Genomic DNA, 20,271 nt, shown 5'->3' on the forward strand with positions numbered 1-20,271 from the left:
TAATAAGATCTGTTATACTGCGTGAAAGGATATGGAGATAGTATACAGTCTTGATGTTCGTTGTACCACCGAAGTATAATGTAGGAGGCATTCCACATGGCTTGTGAAGCAGCACTATAAGGTGCTGAAATGAGCATATGCTCTTCAGTCAGGCAAAGATCCCTGCTCATACCAGGCCTCTCAGACTCCAGTGCTTAATTACTGCTGGATAACACTGCTACAGATGTGTGTTTGTGTAGGGAGGAGAAAGAGAGACATTATTGCAAATATGAAGTGAGCCCCTTCCGTTATGTTTAAAGTTAAAAGGTGCTGAGGACAGGAGAAAACGTTAGAATATCTATTTAAACAGAAGACATCAAAGCTACAGTAGTAGAAGTCCTCCTCCTGGGAGAGATGCCAAAGTGTATTTGGTGCACATCACAGATGTTAGGATTCACCTCAAAGAAAAGCACTTGGATTGGCCACAGTCTTAGACTGTAGAATATACTGAATGAAGCCTGAGTGACGTCATACTTTTTGTTACTAAAGGGGGCTCTGGAGGCCCATCTGGGCAGCTGCCATATTGAAAACACTGTCTCAAACTAACTTAAGATCAGCCTAGTAACAGACAAAGAAATGGAGCTGAGGCAGGTTTTAAGCTCCTCTCAAACAGCTACAACATGCCAGCATGCAGTCATATCAGCTATGCCCCTAAACTGCAAAATAAATCCCATTATAATCCCATTTTCTTTTTATGTCCCTTAAAAAAAAAAAAAAAAAAATCTCCCTTAAATTTTTTTTTTCTCCACGTCCCTTAAGGGGCTCCGTATTTTTCCGGAACAGGTTCGATTTTATGTAAAGTTTTCACATCAATCAGAGTCATTTAAATGGGTGATTGATGATTCTAAACAGTGCTTGCTGCTTCCTCCTCGCTCGCTCACCCCCGCCCAACCCCCTCCCTCTCTCTCTCTCCCTCCCTCTCTCACACCAAACATCACTTCAAACACCGTAGTCTGCCGTTATATTATGTGGAGAACAGCCATGGAAATATAACAGATAAAGGCATTAGTTTTAGCCTTTTCACAGGTCATAACAGAGACTGAATTATAAAGTTGCTCTCCATTTCTCCAACTTGGCTCAGCACCATGACGCATGAGCAGGTGCTGTACGAAGCTCTCTGTCAGCATAGATGGATCCAGCGGGATTTTAAAGGAGTGACAGAGCCACAGGCTCACAGTACAAAACAATGTTCCACATTCCAGGAATTTTCTCAGTGAAGGCAAATAAAAACACGTCAGACTTAGTGTGCAGGGCCCTAGTGCGTGATGTTTTTTCGGATTACTGATCCGAAAAGACACATCTGAAAATAACAGACCCAGTGTGTAAAGACCCTAAGGGATGATAATTAAAAAAATTGGGTACCATGACAAAAAATTACGTTGTTTGAGTACTGTTAACTTTAAACTAAAAATGAGTTCCATCAACTTAGAAAAAGAAAGTTGTAAACATATTTAGTAAACATAACTCAATTTTCAGACCATTTTTTTTTACTGTTTGGTCTTACAGTGCAGTGAAAAAAGGTTACAAGTTCTGATTACTTAACTTGCTTTGTCCTTAGCTTCTGAGACCTAGGAGTACAAGTAACTTCCTTATGATAAGTGTATATAGTAGGTTACAAAAAGTAGTTTGATTAACTCAGACTTTCTGAGTAAAAATGATGTTAGTTTTTTCGGTGTAATTTTGAATAACTCAGTGTCCTTATTTTCTAAGTTTTAAACAAAATGTCACCCACTGTTTTCCCTCTGCCCATTAATACATGAGATATTCCCACAAAAATTGTTTTCTGAACCAGGCTGTAAATATGCTTTTTTCTGCTTTAATGGGGTCCGATGAGGTGCATATGTGAGTTCTGGTGCTTTTGCAGTGGACACTCGAGGAACATCAGTTTTTTGCACTTCAGCACTGGCTTCCATTTTCCATTTTCCATTTTTTCTCTGTTCTGTCTCTTTTGTTATGAAAATTAAATCTCTTGAAGGAATCCAACAGGACTTATTGTAGAATGTTCTCTCTCAATCTATTACTTTTATCAGTGCAACCTTATGTCAGTAATACTACAGGTTATACAGCTGTGATTAATGGCATCATTAGCAATAGATAGTCCATGAGGGCATTTTTCTTACTACATGAACAGGGCTGTTAACTGCTTATGCATTAACTTTTCCACCAGAAGTAATCGTTAGAAAAATTAAAATTATGTCCCCTCTTCAGCAGCGAGAAGGCTTAAATAATGAAGGAATATTGTACTATAGTCTGTTCACACTTTGTTTTTATTTATGTTATTATTTTACCGTGGTCAATGCAATGCAAAGCAAATTATTGAATCAGGATTTGGGAGAATGTTTTAGGTGTTTATTTCTAGGGGTAGCTTCTTTACTATGATCCCTTTTAAGCCCTTTTAAACTTTATCTATTATGAGAAATGTCAAAGTAATGAACCTTCATAACTGCTCATTTTGTCATGTTATTGTATACTGGTCCTTTGTAGTGAAGATATCTCATATTTTGTCTAAAAATTGCACAGCCTCCTGTGCTACAAAAACTAATAGCTGCTTCTTTTCTTCTCTGCAGGCACTTTTCTTGTCTGTCCGCCAAATACATGTGTCCTGGTGTGCCAGCAGTGATGAGCAACCTGCTTGCTAATATCAATGCTTACTTCGCCCACACCACGACCACGACCACAACCACTGCCTCCGCCTCTGACCGATTTGCTGCCTCTAACTTTGGAGTAAGTGCACCTATTATTGTCTCATAGTCTGACATCCGATGACATTACAGCTGTGATGTGGTTCTTACTGAAAATGAGGCCTGTCTGTGGTCTCCAGTCAGACTAACATAGTATCGAATGCTGTCTTGAAGTTTTATATTGAACCTTGACTTCACTTTTCTCTGCCATCAGTCTTATTTAGAGTTATCTGTCAAAGCATTTTGTGCACTTGAAATCAACAAAATTGCAGAGGTGCTTACAATTCAACTTTTAATAAGCTAATGTTGTGAGGCATCAAATAATATTTCTAGGCAGAAAGCCGAGTCTGGCAATCTAGCTTAATCACTAAATTTTCTTCCAAGAAGTAAAAATGAATCACAGCAGGCATACAGCAATGCTTCCTACCACACAGAGTTGTAAATTTCTAGACACAATGCTTTGGGTGTGGTGATGCTCTAAACTGAATTATGAAATTTTCCTCCTCACAGAGGGAGAAATTTGTCAAATTGCTGGACCAGCTGCATAACTCATTGAGGATCGACCTCTCTAAATATCGGGTATGTCAGAATCTTTGCATGTGTTTTTCTTTTTCTTTCTTTTCTCCATGAGTATGTTTTCACTCAACATTTCATTCTTCTTACCTACATGTTTAGTATGCTTTATTGCCTTCTACCTGTAACCTTGAGGCTTCAATATACAGGTGCATCTCGAAAAACTAGAGTATCATGAAAAAGTTCAATATTTTTTGTCACTCTTTTCTGAAAGTGAAACACATGTATTGTATTGACTTGTTACACATAGAGTGAAATATTTCAAGCCTTTATTTCTTGAAAGGTTGATGATTATGGCTTACGGATAAGAAAATCCAAAATTCAGTGTCTCAAAAAATGAGAATATTACATAAGATCAATTAAAAAGGGATATTTTAAACAGAAATATCAGGCCTCTGAAAAGTATGTTGATTTCTATACACTCAATACTCGGTTGGGCCTCCTTTTGCATGAATTACTGCATCAATGTGGTGTGGAATGGAGGCGATCAGCCTGTGGCACTGCTCAGGTGTAACGGAAGCCCAGGTTGCTTTGATAGCGGCCTTCAGGTCATCTGCTTCCTCTTGACAATACCCCATAGATTCTCTATAAGGTTCAGGTCAGGCCAGTTCGCTGGCCTATCAACCAGCTTTTGGTACCTTGGGCAGTGTGGGCGGGTGCCAAGTCCTGCTGGAAAATGAAATCAGCATCTCCATAAAGCTTGTCAGCAGAAGGAAGCATGAAGTGCTCTAAAATTTCCTTGTAGATGGCTGTGTTGACTGTGGACTTCAGAAAATACAGTGGACCAACACCAGCAGATGCCATTGCAGCCCAAATCACTGACTGTGGCAACTTCACACTTCACACTTCAAGCAACGTGGATTCTGTGTCTCTCCACTCTTCTAGGTCCCAGATTCTGGAGGAGTGGAGAGATGCAGTAATTCATGCAAACGGAGGCCCAACCGAGTATTGAAGGCATAGAAATCAACATGCTTTTTAGAAGCCTGGCATTTCTGTTTAAAACATCCTTTTTTAATTGATCTTATGTAATATTCTCATTTTTTGAGACACTGAATTTTGGATTTACATATCTCTAAGTCATAATCATCAACATTTCAAGAAATAAAGGCCTGAAATATTTCACTCTATGTGTAACAAGTCTATATAAAATATGGGTTTCACTTTCAGAAAAGAGAGACAAAAAATATTCAACTTTTTCATGATATTCTAATTTTTTGAGATACACCTGTAGATATCTCCATTTCTCATACTCAATTGACATTTTACAGTTTGCTTACCTGTGTGTGCATATCCATCTGTAGTAGTCTTCTGTTAACACTTTGTAGCCAATACCAAACATGTTGTTATCCCTTAAAATATAGCTATTGACTTGGTTATTTCTTTCTATTAATGCATTTCAGCGTTTTTATGAGCTTTGGTTATGATGATGTGTAGAAGTTTTACAAGTATCGTCACAAGGGTGCACACTAATGCCAGGTGCATAGGTGTGCTGATAGATATAGGTAAATGCCATTCTAGATGTAATGATGGTGTCTTACAGGCAGTGACATTTGATAATGTCAAATGGCCCACAATCATGCTGTTATAGTTTTAACAGCATCATGGCTTTCAACTTGGATAGAGGCAGGGGTGGTTTAAATTCCGATAATGAAGTGGAATTTTAAATGTATCATAAGGAAAGGCAGAAATTTTAGATACTGTACACATGAACACAGACATCATAGTATCCAGTGGTGTTGCCAGGCAGATATGATGATAACCAGGGAGGTCAAGAGGTCCATCAGCATCTCAAGAAATAGCGGTCCTCCTGGTCTAATAAACAGACCCTGCAGAGAGTGTCCAGCACTCTGTCTGCCATGCTGTTAAGTAGATTTAGGGCACCTGACCACTTGTAAACAACTGTAAACTAGGCTTCATTCCTGAAAATGTGTACGCTCTAGCATATACAGCAACAGCTAGTTCAGGCAGGCAACTACAGCTGCATTGAAATCACATGTATCATCCCTCACAATTGTCTAACAAATACATCTTCAGAAACTGGTTTATTTAAGCTTCAAGATTTCCAATCTCTCTCTCTATCCTGCAGCGGTAATACACCTTTACTTTCAGCAGCACCACCACCGCTCTGACTAGATTTACTCATCACTCCTCAAATTCTGCATGTAAAGGAAATCTGTGAGGAGTGATGCGGTTGGAGCCTCAACGCCAAACACAAATGATGTTCTGTTGCTGCATTAAACATCTTACAACGTACACATAGGTTGTCTGACTGAAGGACAGATTACTACATTTTCAGCCATAGAAATGTGTGTGATAAATGCCTGAAGTTTCCCCTATATTAACTAGACAACCCCCACTCCCACCCCACTGTGCATGTTTTATTTAACATAAGTGACATACTTTACATGATGGTGATTAAGCTGCAGCATCCAAGGTCAGAGGCTTCATCATTAACTGCCAGTTACTAGAACATGTATACTGCAGCAAAAACCAATGTGGTGCACAGTGGGGAGTAGAGAGAGAGAGCGAAAGCTGAACTGTAAATGCTCCTGCTGCAGTGGGGTTGGATTGCCTGTAGGAATGGGTCTTAACTGTCTATTATTCTCTCTGTATATATTATTATTAGGATCTTTTAACCTATGGTATTTTGTGAGCTTACCAACTTGCATTATAATCACTCACATAGTAGCCATCTTGAGCTTAGCCATCTTACTTTGAAGATGTAAGTTTCTTTATTACATTTTAGTTTCTCTTTTTTTAGAGAGGTGTTGTGTCATCTTTATCAAAGCCCCTATTTATGTAGTGATGCATGTCTTGTCAGATTAATATAAGTATCAGCAGATATTAGCTGATTTTTACTGTAAATATCGGCTTGTATCATTCGTAACTGTTGGTCGTATGTAAATTAAAGTTGAAATGCCATCCATCCATTTATCTTCTTCCGCTTATCCGAGATCGGGTCGTGGGCGCAGCAGCCTAAACAGGGAAGCCCAGACTTCCCTCTCTGGGCTTTTTATAAAGCGTATGTAAAGTTGAAATGATTTCAATAATTTCTTCAATATCTTGATAATACTGATCACCATGATATTTCAGTTCAGTATAATAGGGTTTTGGATTGTATTGTCACGCTGCAATGCTTTGTTGGAGATCTACCATGTTGGTAGCTGCTGTACTCCATCTGGCCCATTAGCAGAGTAATGGCTATCTGTCGTCATTATTTTCTTTTCTCCTGTTTTGAACTCACAGTAAGGGTAAGGCATCGTTGCATGACAGTGTGTAGCACTGCTTCCATGACACTAATGGTAAAAATATACTACATAGACTAGTTGGTTAAACAAAATTTAAATTGCTGTTTCGCTGAATGGGGAAATAGATGCCAGGAATATCCCTAGTCTGAACCAGATGAAATACCAGTATCAGTACTGGTTACAGCTAAAATTATTTCATAAATATTTACATATTGGATGTCATCAAAAATCTTACACTGTACATTTCCAATTTTAAAGTCTTAGTAAGTGGGCAGTGTTGAATAGGGGTGTAAAGGTACGTGTATTCTTACTGTATCCATTTGGTACAGTACAGACGTGTACCGAATGGATACATGTTGAACGAAGCTCATACACAGATGGAAAACCAGAGAACAACTCACTGTTACACTGTCCTGGCAACCACACAACCACAGCAAACGACAGCAACAGCCTGAATATTCCCCGATAAAAGTGTCTTGTTTAGGAACACTTTGTTTCCCAGTAAAATACAACAGTGGACAAAAACAACAATAGTAGCGCTGACATTATTCAGCAGGTGTGTTGCTGACAGCACGTTGTCCAGCGGATCAATCAAAGCATTTGAAAAGGCACTACTCAAACAAGAACGTCACTGGAGGAACAACAAAAAGTCTATCCAGCTGGTTGTGAATTTCCCATGATTTAAGATCTTTTTATTATAACAATGGTGCTCTGAAATTAGTTCTAAATGTGTATCTTCAGCTGTCAGCCTCAGAGGAGGGGGAGAGGGGACTCCATCATGTCTGCAGCTGCATCATAGGTAAAGTTATCCTCAGATGTCACATGGCTGTAATCTCCTTATCCACCAAGTGTAAAGTTCTCTAAAACATTGTAGTAGGTCAAAAAAGCAATCCAGTGCTGAAGTCCGTGTTGAAATTGGCAGGATAGATGTTAATTAGCATACTTAACAAGCTAACTTACAGTTATGATGATGTGTTCAAGTTGGCTGGAAAATTTTAGTATGGATGGATATAAATATGTCAATATATCAATTAAAATAACAGAAATTCAAAAATGTATTTATTTATTAATATTTTTATTAATTGAAGACCTTTTGGAAAGAGGTTGCAGCATTATTAATAATTTAAATGTAATTTATTCATTTTAATACAATTTAATACAATTAAAAAATATATATAAAATTCTGTTATTTATTCGCTTTAGTTACTGTACCAAAAATGTACCAAACTGTGAATTTAGAACTAAGGTACGTACTGAACCAAAATTTTTCCGCACCGTTACACCCCTAGTGTTGAATTGCTATAAATTACAATAAGTTATATTTATTAAACATTTTGTTCGTCCTATTTTCCCCACATTTACTTATAAGTTGGGGGCATATGTGTTTTATGTTGACAGGTGTGATGTTGTTTTACTGCCTCTAAGTTGACCCAGTTTCCAAGATTGGTTGGGTGTATTCAACGTGGAAGTTTGTTAAGTGATTGTCACAGAATGATGTCTGTTAACAGACCTCATGCATTGCTGTAAATAGAGAATTTTCCTGTCATAGCTATAACCTGTATGTGTTAAACTGCTGTCACTATTTGATGCATCACAACTAGGCTTCATGTTGTCAGTATCCACAAAACTTTCTGTAGATGTGGCCTAGAATTACTTTTTTTATTGCACTTATGGTTGTCATTTAGTCATTGATTTGTAATTGAAACAGCTTCTCTTGCTGAGAACCTGAGCAAAATAACACCTATTTGTTGTTTAAAATTGATCAGAAAGTAACAATAAAGCAGTCCACTCCAAAGAGTGAAGGCTAAAGTTTGTATGATTAAAGCATAAACAATACAGTCTTCCCTGCCTGCATTATCAGATAACTTAATTCCAAATCAATTTGTCTAAAAGTGCAACCAAAAATGCTACTACCCTACCCTTACCCTGAATACATGATATAAGGTGTAATTTGAAATCGGCTGGCAGAGATTCATCTGTAATTGCCTGAGATCTCCCACTCGTAGGTCAGTAAATGTGCCGCTGTGTTCTACTCAGCCAGATTGAAATCCTCACATACAGGACATAATCTGCCAGAACAATCCCAGGAGAGTTAATCCTGTTAGACACCACACACTGTCACAAACACTGTCACACATGCTGCCTGACCCTATAAAAGTATGTCTGCATACATATGCTCACATGCAGGTACATAACACAAACATGCTCCTTCTCTCCTTTTGGCTCTATCTTTATATCTCTCCACCTCCATCTTTCTATATCTCTCATACACATGCATGTGCACACAAACTCATTTCTCTGGCACACCCCTTCCCAAAAGTGCACACATTAACGTGGCAGTTTGACTGCAAAGGCTCACTGACTCACACGCAGGTATGCACCTGAGCAGCCACACACACTTTTCCCCAGCTGGTGGTATTTCACTGTGAACAGTAACTGTGAGATGACCCGCTCACCTTTAGTGTGACACAAAAGGTAATGTACCATTGAGTGGGTGATTGCTTTAGTTCTCCTGTCCTGTTCTATGACTTGCTGTGGGGAGCCATGTGTCTGTACAGACACACCTTGGTAGCTGCGGATCCTGCTGTCTGCCTTCTCAGGGAGAAAAATGAGAGGTTGAGGGAAGGACAGCCAGTAGATACCAAGAAGTGAAAGGATAGACAATGAAGTTGCAAATAGTGAGGGAGGGATAAACAGGATTTGGAAAGAGGAGAGGTGGATGAAACGAGCAGGGAGTGTGGTGGAGGAGATGGGATTTGGAAAGAGTGGGAGAGAGGTGCAGAAGGAGTGAGTCGGATTTGAAAAGAGGAAAATAAAATGAAGAGTGAAAGGAGGCATGGCGAGCAGGCGACAGCAAAGGAGAGAGAGGGTTAAGTGAAGGAGAGATGGCCTCTGTTATTTTCAGATGGCCCGGCTGTCTCCTGATGACACGTTCACTGAGAGCAGTCACAGAATATCACATTGGCTTCACCTGCCAGCACTGCCCTGCTGCTCTCTTGTCAAGCCTGCCACAGACCAGCGGTTCACACACACGCACGGACACACACATACAGCCAGGGTTCATAGTTTCTCTCCTTCATTCCCGCACTTTCTCAAGCTGTCCCACTGAGCCGGCCTGCCACTATTGGACAGTAATAAGATTCAGATCTGGCTGAACCACCCGTTCACCGTATGGATTTTCCCATAATGACATTCTGAGGGAGATTGAGTTTGCTTTTGTAAAACAGAGGGGTTGAATCAGCACAGAAAGAACTAGGGTGCTGCTGCCACTCTGCATTTTGCTACATATGCGTTTCTTCCCTTTAAACTTTATTCTAACAGCCCTGATATTTGGTGACACCTTGTATAGCCAGTCTGTCCCAGCTGGGATTTGCAGGTTTCTCTGGGAGATACAGAAAATCAGAGTATTCTGAGCATGCGGAAAGGGATTTGTGCTGTTGGCTTAGTTTGGGCAGTTTGATATAAAGTGATGTTTGTTCAGTAAGCACCCATGGGAGCTGTGTGCTATTCCCTTAAAATGGAGCTCTGTGCAGTATAACAGTGGGCTTTGAGAGAAAAGGTTACTTAATGCAAACAACTGGTTGCTGCTTTCTACGGTGCAAAAGTTCATGCTGCCTTCTACAGTAAAAAGTACATAGTTGTTTTCATCTTCATCTTCAGGACTTTGATATATGCAGTGTCACCTAGATGTTAATGGGACTTTAAAAGCATCACCTAAACAAAACTATATACTTTTGTGTCATTTCCACTCTTCACAGTGTGCTACACTAGTAAACAACTTGCCCCACATGGCAGACAGAAAGAATTATCTAGTTTCTGGAGGAAACAAAGAAAACAAGGCTACATCTGCATAGTTACAGGCATTTGGGCTAATCCTGTTCCTTGCTGAGCAAAACTTGTATAATCCAAAGCTAGTCCTTTGAAATGTATGACAATGTGAAAAGCCAAATGTAAGTGACAAGCTAGTCTCACATTTCAGAGTGACAGAAAGCCTCTGCTGCTGTTCTTCTTCTTCTTCTCTTTGTTATTAAAAAGGAACAGAAATCAAAGTCACATATGTGTGAAGTTCTGTGCCAAAACTATTGTGAAATCCTGATATTCACTGTACATAATTAAATGTGCCTATGTAAAAGATTAAAAGTTATTTTCTGTCTAACAAGATAATGCATTATATTTAGACAGATGATGAAGTGGTTGTCAAAACGTCTTGAATAAAGCATTTGAGACAATCATCATTTAACGAACTATCTAAAATTAACTGACTAAGGATCTGCTTGATAAATCATCAAGTCAATACGCACACAAATCCAATCTCACAGACACATGGCATGCCAGTGTTGAGGTCCTGTGGCAGTTTCAGAGCCAGTGTCTGACAGTGCATGACAGCTTGTGATCTCTTCTTCCACATGATTACCTGAACTCACTCCACTCGTTTTCTGGTGTTTGACCAGCCTTTTTTTTTTTTTTCCTTTTTTTTCCCATTATTCTGCAAAGTTAATTTGAAAAGGGAATAGTGAATTTAACTATCAACTTTACCCAGTGGTGCTGTAATTAGTTCCATTAGTTGAAACGTTTAGTATCAAAAATACAGTGGTGTTCACACAAGGTAATCACTAAACCTTACAATGCATTCTGTCCTCCCACATAAGAGTTAAGTACATCAAACAAGAAAAGTGTATGACCTGATATTAACCTTACTCAGATTAGCTGAGTAATAGCATTTTTTTTGTCAAGTCATAGTAAAGTTATTAGAGCTGAGGAAATAATCTGTGCTGACCTTATTTTTATTTTGATGATAAGTAGCCAGTGCTTTGAAGTTTTGCATTGAGTGCAGGCACTGGCCCAACACAATTTTCATTGAAGACTAGAAGGAAGACAAAGAACTAAAAGCTCATCAGCATCACTCACTCCTCGTCCCATCTCATAATGGACTTTCTGTCATTTTTTGAAAGGCCATGATGATGTTGTCTCTACCTTTAGCTTGGAGATGGATGCTTTGCTTTTTTTAGAGTGCTTGCCTGCTTCTGGTCTATAAATCTGCTTCTTTCCTCCTTTGTTTTTCTGCTGCTGATGTTGGCGTTTTACACTCTTGGACTTTGTTCAGATAAAGAAGTTAAAAGTTCCTTTGGTTTTTAGAAACACTGCACAAAGAGTGTGTTATTTCTACAGCAAAACAGATGTACTCAATCAGTTTAAATATATATTTTTTACTCACTACCTAATGCTTTTTAAAATCTAGTGAAGTATCATACTTCCATCAAAATATACTTAAGTAAATGTAACGATGGATTTTAAAAACTACTCAAAAAAGTACACAAAAACACTACTCAATTACAGTAATTTGTAATTAGTTACTTTCCATCCCTCATTTGCACCTGTTGACCTGTGCAAACAAAAAGGAACCATCTACTTCACAAAGAAAATGTGTTTTTGCAATGTTTGTACATTTAGGCATGATTGTTTCATACCACGCTTGGGCATGCTCCCATCTCCAATGCTTTCACATTAGTAACATCATTCTGTGCCCAAGCACAACTGCGCATGTGCACAATCTAATACAGTAGAGACAGCCATGGCAACCAGTCAGGTTGACATTTGTTTATACTCCATATACTTACAGTGGAGTCCATCCTGTCACTGTGAAGGTTTTTAGTATTTTTAAGTCACCAACAACGACATCTTCCTACTTCTACATCCCCTGTCCTGTTCTGAGGATAAACTAGACCAGTGCTATGCAGATACGGCAGTCTTTAAAGAGACAGGAAATGTTTAGAATCGATTCACAGCTCTACTCATTGACAAATACCCTGTTCCTGAGCCGGGTTGTACTCACCAGTGTTGCCAACTCCTCAGTATGGAAATTAGCTATTGGCTGTCCCAAAAGTTGCCAGAAGTCGCCAAATGACGTCATCGCCTAATTTGCATAATTGTCTGTATGCATTTAATTGTAATGGACGCTGGCAGAGAGAGGAATAATGTCATGAGAGAGACAAAAAGTGAGTAAAAAAGGCCGTCGGGGCGCGCCGGTAGTCGAGTGGTTAAGGCGTGCGCCATGTATGCAGGCAACCCAGGTTCGAATCCGGCCCGTGGCACTATTTCCTGCATGTCTCTCCCTGCTCTCTTCCCTGTTTCCGACTCTATCCACTGTCCTATCAAATAAAGGCAAAAAGGCCAAAAATAAATCTTTAAAAAAAAAAAAAAAAAGGCCCTAAATATGTGTAGACTACCTCTTGAGTGGAATTTGGCCCGAGCATGACACCCTAAAGCACTACAGTGCACTAGCATCTTGATGAACTGCTGTTGCTTGTGCATGTGTAACTGAATAATTGTGCATTCATTTAGAGCAAAATGTCTTTCCAAATGAAGCTTACTGCAAAACTCCTCTAATTCACAAAAACTGGCGCCAGCGCCAAAGGCAGTTGGAGTGAAACTGAGAGTAGGTGGTAGCTGGACCACAGTAATTACATGGGATGTCATGCAAAACTTGGAGTGATCAGGACAACACCTTTTTTTTTCTCTGTATGAGCTAACAGTTAATTATTCTGAAACAAAGATAAAATAAATAATACATTTGCAATATTATTGTTCTAAGAATCAGGGGTAAATTAGTCTGCCATTTGACCTCTGTCAGGATGAAAGCACATTGTTGTTCCATGCAGCAGAGTGGAGATGCCAAAGGCTCAACTCTACAAACAGAAACAAAAGGGGGAGGGAAACCAACCACAGCTGTGAGACAGAGCCGATAGTGGGTGCAATTCAAACACAATTCATGGAACTTTTAGTGGCCATAATCCATTTGTGTTGAATTTTCCCCCACAGGTTCTTGTATTTTGTTTTTTTTTTATGTAGCTTCACAACTACACTTATACATGGTGTTAATGCAACTTAAGCATCCTGAATGTGGTTTCCTGCCTTAAGCTATGGTTTCAGTTTGAAAGAACTCTTCTCAGGGGCTCCTTGTTTCAAATATATGTCTTTGAAAATCTCTGTCAGATGTGCACCCTTACCATCTGTGACTAGAAGAGGATGTCAAATGTATGATTACACTGTAACCTAAAATGATAACATTTTGCAACTTTCACCTACTTCCTTCGCACCAAATTAGTGTCAATGAGCGCTTGACTTAACATGATTAAAATCACCATAATTACAAAACTTGATTACCTTCTCAGAATCCAATAATTGAAGGTTTTAATTTCCAAACTCTGGAGCATTTCTTTCTAACAAATATACAGAATATAATACAATTTTTGGTGCAATTTGAAGGACTTATTTATTTCCATACTAAGTATACTGAAAGGGTGAAACTTCCACTATCACTGAAAAGCAGGCTGGCACTAGTGAAAATCGCACAGTTTTTTTTCTGGTCTTTCATGGGTGATTTGCTTCTCTTAGATAAGGTGTTAATGCCTCTATGGGAAAAGCAAAAAGGCTCTGATTAGCTTGACATTACTTGAGGAATTCTAGGGCCTTTGTGGATTAGCTATCTTTATTTTTCAGGATTACGTTTTAGCAATAATGTCATACCACAGTTTGGGTTGATTTCACCCTATAAAATTTGCAATTCCTACACAGGCTACACAAGTTAATGAATAAATAAGTCAATAAAAACAGACCAAGAACATTTTGAACTGCTATGACTGAGGAGTATAAATGGCAACAGTCAAGGTTGCAGCAGAAGCTGTGTATGTATGTTTCACAGGCACTGGTAGATCCACTTGTGTCTAAAGGCTACAGATATGTGAGGTTATTGTAAGAGGAAATTTGAGTGTCAGCAGAGAGGGGGAGAGGAGTGACTGATGGAACTAACAGTATAGGCTTCATGCTGTGAATGAGATAGCTGGTGGTACAGTAGCAGCAAGAAAATTATTTCCATGATTTTAATTGGGGATTTATATTTAAAGCTGTCTTCGGGGGACTGGATGAGACAGGATGCAATGAGTTCTTAAATCACATTTGAAAATTCAAAGGGAATATGATCCTACAACTAGAAACAAGTGATGAAATACCAGAGGCAGTGATGCAAACAACATTTAGTTTGAGGCAGAAAAGCAGCTAAAAAAATGAGTTTTATTTTCCTTTTTCTTCCCCATCAGCAGCCAGTATATGTATCATGCTTGCTTGCCTGGAGGTTGTTTAGTTTTTCTATGTTGGGCATTTTGAAACCAGTTTTCAGGTTGTATTGAATAGAGAATTCTGTTGTCTTATCTTTTCCTAGACACATAAAAATACATCTCCTGCAACCTGCATCCAAGCAATGTCAGGCTAGTTTTGTAATTCCTGTTTGACTTTGATTTCTGGCAGACTTGTGCTGCTGTGAAGATTTAGTTTGTTGTCTGAATTTCGATTGTGTATTTTTCACAAGGTATAGGAAGGGAAAAAAACAGCGCAGAGTAAGCAGGTGAAGTAGGGTAATGTATGTGGCAGCAAGGCCTTTCCTCAGGGCTGTCAGGGCTTTATATGCTCCCCGTCACGGTACTCTGCACCACCTGATGACTTCATGGCCCCAGAATAGAGGTTTTCATCAGCAGAGACCTCCCTTGTCCACTAAACGATTAGACAGACAGTCATTTTGTTATGATTGCTGGGTGTTTCTCCGTAATCAATTTCTATGTTTTGGCCTATACGATGTGATGTGGTGGGTGGCGTTAAAAAGCTGCCATCAACAAGATGCCCCCCCCCTTTTATTATTTTCTTCTCTTTTCCAGGATAATTTCCCTGCAGGAAACCCAGAGCGCCTCCAAGATCTGAAGTCAACCGTTGATCTGTTGACCAGCATCGCCTTCTTCAGGATGAAGGTAGATTGAGTGTGTAGGCTGTATTGACATGGAGCAATTTAAAGGGGCATGTGGGACTGTGGCACTCAGTGTAAGAGAAATTGAAAGAAACATAAACATAGTAATGAATGATGATGGAGCACAGCACTATTTTACCAATGTAGATGTCTAAAATAAACATCTTTTATTACCTTTTATCACAGAACTGCCCTTCACTGTGTGTCTGACACATCTTTAATATTGCTCATGACTGTAGACCCTCCCAGTGTTCAATTGTAAACATAAAACCAGATTGATTGTTGGCACATTCAATTTTAGGTGAAATCAATTCAAACATATATTTCTAGAAAACACAGCCTCCTCAATAGCGATCAAACCCATGTGATTTATCATTGCCCTATTTCTTGACTGTAGGCTTCTGTATTCATGTAATGCATGTTGACCTGCATGCTGTTTAAAATGCTCTCAACTCTGTCTTGTTTCTTCTACCTCCCTCCCCCTCAACAGAATGCCTCGTTGTCTTCTGCTATATATAAAGCTCAGCTCCATTCAGCTCTTTTTTTTGGCGGGAGTGGGGGTGTAGAGTGGAGCACTGAGGCATAACTAAGATGGCAGCTGTGAGGAAAGGAAGGAAAACTGTCACTTTAGGTTATCAAAGCTTTCAGTCTGTGCCGTGCCCATGCTGAGCTTTACCATACATACACACTGCTGCTCACACTAGGGCTCTAGTGTTACTATAAGATGTACTGCACACACTCCTAAATGCTATGCTGGCCTCACGTCAATTATGATATACATAATAGATGTGAGATCTATTTCCTCAAGGAAGTGATACGTTTGGATTAATATTTCAAACATGTAATATGATATCATAAGGTTATCACTCAACTGATAAATGGGACAGTGGATGGTAATACATTTAAGACAAAGTAACTGCCATTGATTTGAGCTGCTGACATCATAGAGCTTGTCGGTTTTAATATATGGAATTAACTGCTCTGAGAACATCATACCTTTTAAGCATACATCTCATACCTCTGTTTGTTTTATTCCATGCAGGTACAAGAGCTCCAGAGTCCACCTAGAGCCAGTATGGTTGTAAAGGACTGTGTTAAAGCGTGTTCAGACTCAACATACAAATACATTTTTGATAACTGTCATGAACTTTACAACCAACTCCTCGACCAGGTAAGCAGATCATTTTAACCACAGCTTTACCACCTCTCTAAGAAAGTCTTTCACTGCTGCACATGAAGAAATCCAGTGTTTTTATGTTCTCAGATGACATGCACAAAGTGATAAACTGCAAAATCATAGATCCATGAATCTCTCACATTGATTTAGTGTCCCACTAACCAATGTGTCATTTTAATGTTGAATGACTTCACACCTGGATTTAGTAATGTGTCTTGAAACCTTGAAGTCTGGGGGTTTAAGATAAGGAAAGCCTCTGCTTGGATTTTTTTTGCCGGAGACAATGTGTGCCTTTCCAAATCTGAATCATCACCTTCCTGGCTCCTCTGTCTGTGTATTGCAGCATGCTGATAATTGACTTGTCAGTCAAACCTTTCACCAGATCAGTTTCTCTTCTGCCTCCTTTCTTAACATACTGGCAGTCAGGTAGATTTTGGATCTCATAAAGAAAGGCTGTATTTTTTAAACAAGGATAGAGTGGCAAATGGCTCTGTTGCCTTTACCTTTTACATCTGCTCTCTTGTCTTTAAGAGTGATATGCATTTCAAGCAGGTTATAATCTCTTCCAACCACATTGTTGTATACAAAACAAATTTACAAAAGTATACCTCAAATTAGGCCAGGGTGAGATGGACTTAATATCTTATGGTATTTTTCTTGCCCTTCACAGTAACGGTATTACATTGGGGTATTACAGAATAAAAATTAAAAACACATTCACATGCATATTCAGATGCTACGACCCCCCTACTCCTCCTACAACAAACCTGTGATGTCAGACTGAACTCATGTCTGAGCATGAATATCACAGAAAAAAGATTGTATAAGTATCTCTGTGTTAACTGCTTTGTAACTGCTCCTGTAGTTTTACTTCTGTAATGCTGAGGTGAGTTAAGCTGTTATTGATTATACCATATTTCCTACTGGGGTCGTTCACAATAAAAGCACTCAAGAAATGATGGCAGCTAGTGACTTTTATTGTGAAGGAATTGATGGACATACAGTTTATTTATAATCTTGATAATGATGGGTAATGTGATGGATGTCTATTCCTGTTTGTTTTTTTTATTCTATAATCACTTATTTCTTTTGGATGAGCTGTTTCCATTCGCCTATATGCCAATCAGTAACAGTCAGCCACACATTTATACATCCACCAGGTTTTACTATTTTTTTGTCTATGACCATAATTAGTATGAAAGGGACCATGCTCAATGATGTGATGAGGTTTGGCTTTTTTGTTTTTTTATTTGAGCTTCTTTCTCACTTCAGGGAGGAAGTTAACCATCTTTCATTAATTGTCTTGCCTCAACTTCACTGACACATCATCAAAACCTCTATGACGTTAAAGCCTATCTGTTCATTAGAATCGTCAAAATTTCTTGATTATATTTGTCCGGTCCAAACCTCAGCTTGATGAGAAGTAACTCAACATCTGGTTATTAACCCGACAAGCAGGCAGTGCCTATAAAAAGTTTTCACCCCCTAGTTTCTACAATGTAATATCAATGAACAAAAATATTTATATCAAGTAGGTTATTGCATAGATATTCACCCCCTATAAGTCAGTATTTAGTAGATGCACCTTTGGTGGCAATCACAACACTGAATCTGTGTGGACAGGTCTTAATCAGACTTGATCATCTGGACACTGCAATTTTTCTTCATTCTCCTTTGCAAAACTGCTCAAGATCTGCCAGGTTGTGCAAGGATCAGACGTGAGTCTGAACCGGCTGCCAGTGGTGGCGGCATTATGCTCCCACCACTGTGCTTCACAGCGGGAATGGTGTGTTTGTAGCGATGAGCAGTGTTTGGTTTCCGCCAAACATAGCATCTTGTTTGATGCCCAGAAAGCACAATTTTAGTCTCATCAAACCCCAAAAAAGTTTCTTTTACTTGACCATGTAATCTCACTTGAGACACATTCACTGCACTCAGGTGATCCCCATTTCACTTACCATGAGACTGCTAGCACCAATTGACTGGACCTCTGTTGAATTTGACCAGTCACTTGAAAGGGGTTGAATATTTATGCGCTCACGTATTTTACCGTACCTATTACTTTGTGGAAGTCTGTTTTCATATAGATATAAAAGAGGGGGTTTTTTGTATAGTGTTTTTGTAAAAAAAAAAAAAAAAAAAAAACGTCAAATTATTTTGATCATGATTGATTTTTAAAATCAATAAAAGTGTCAAACATCCAACAGGGTAAATACTTTTTATAGGCACTGTAACACTAGCTTAAACTTGATTGTGTAAGTGTTAGTTGTGAAGTTGTTACCAGCGTCTTTGCAAAGATCAAATAGTCTAGGCTTGTTAATGTGTGCTTTAGACTACCCTAGAAAAAAACTTTCCTTTAATATTCACTGTCCTTGAAGATTCATAAATATTTAACACAGACATTATTTTAGGCTGGTAGGTAATTATTTAGAAAGAATGTCTTTGTAAAAACGTCTTCAATTTCCTTACATTTCATCACTCACATCCACCTTTTATCCTGTATCACCTTCAACCTGTAATAAAACTGATAAAACATGGTCCCTTTGATCTTTAGCGTGCTTTGTGCTGATGTGTGACAGTGCTGGAAAAATATACATTCTGCCCTGTTGGTCTGGAAATCATTCTGCTGTGCTTCATGTCCAACATTTATCAGACCATAAAAATGTGCACCATGTAGATTGCAAACTTTGCACGAAGGACTTAAAGCCTCGAAGAAAGAGGGAGTTTAGGGTGAAGAGATGTCTAAAAGCAGTCAAGCATCAGACAGCACTTAACAGCAAACAACCATCTTAGGGCTCTTTTGGCTCTTAAGTGTCCACATGGATAATGTATGAGTAGCAAAAATAAGAACATGCACAGCCTCCGCTTGTAAGAATACATCAGCAGCATGAGCTACTTTCTTATGTCAAAAACCCCAAAACTAATAAAAATATATTTTCTGTCATTAGCTTTGATTTTCTGCTGTCAACACAAGGAAACAATCATCAATCAATCAGTGCTAGTTTACCTGCTTTGGCCTTGGTAATAATCAGACAACTGACAGCTCTTCCTGATTACTTTCCACTTTATTTCCCAAGGAGAATGGCCTGCACACCACAGAAGATAATGTATTCTAAGATAATGGGCGCAATACACTCAAAAGTTGAATAATAAGCTTCCTTTGTTTAAACAGCCTGAGGGGTTGTAAGCAATTACCAAAGCAGAGAGATAGACACTTTGGCTAATTGCAGATTGGTCCACCACAGTGTCACAAGTGACAGCCTCTTCATCAATGTTTCCTTCACAGTATAAGAAAAAGACATCAGCTTCACACAGGACAAATCTCACTGGCTATAAATTCACATAAACCAGGTAGCCTTTGACTCAGCAGCAGCAACACATTACAGACCCCCAATTCTCCAGTCGCTAACAGTGACTGAGCACAGCGACACGAAGGCTAACACGGTGGTCATGCAGGCAGTGAAATATCTCAGCCACAAAGAGGCATCTTGCATAACATAACAACAAAGCTCTTCTGCTTGGGCATAAAACGGCTGGGGGGAGGGGGAGGGAGAATCTGGCTTAACAGTTTCTTCAATCCTCGCAGGAAAGGGAGGATTTTCAAGGGACGAGGGGGAAATAAAAAGAGGGCAAAGAATTGATTGAGAAAGGGCAAACGAAAAATAATAACAGAAATGCAGAGAAGGGATGATGGTGCACAAACCAGGATTGCAGATTTATGAAAAACATATACATATGTATGCACACATTCTAATGCAT

At 39.0% G+C, this 20,271-nt stretch overlaps 1 protein-coding gene across 6 annotated transcripts in view; it reads left to right on the forward strand.

Annotated features, from left to right (window-relative positions):
* LOC121512562 (protein unc-13 homolog C) overlaps positions 1-20,271 on the forward strand; it is a 134,687-nt gene that overhangs the window by 48,172 nt on the left and 66,244 nt on the right. For all 6 annotated transcript variants that reach the window (XR_005992124.1, XM_041791886.1, XM_041791903.1 and 3 more), the window contains 4 exons: positions 2,607-2,763; positions 3,231-3,299; positions 15,250-15,339; positions 16,378-16,506. Coding sequence is in view for 5 of the 6 variants with exons in the window: in XM_041791886.1 (XP_041647820.1) it covers positions 2,607-2,763; positions 3,231-3,299; positions 15,250-15,339; positions 16,378-16,506 (445 nt within the window). In the remaining variant the exon portion in view is untranslated. The remainder of the gene's footprint in view (positions 1-2,606; positions 2,764-3,230; positions 3,300-15,249; positions 15,340-16,377; positions 16,507-20,271) is intronic.

Source organism: Cheilinus undulatus, linkage group 1, assembly GCF_018320785.1.
Source record: "Cheilinus undulatus linkage group 1, ASM1832078v1, whole genome shotgun sequence".
In the NCBI taxonomy this organism is placed as follows: domain Eukaryota; kingdom Metazoa; phylum Chordata; class Actinopteri; order Labriformes; family Labridae; genus Cheilinus; species Cheilinus undulatus.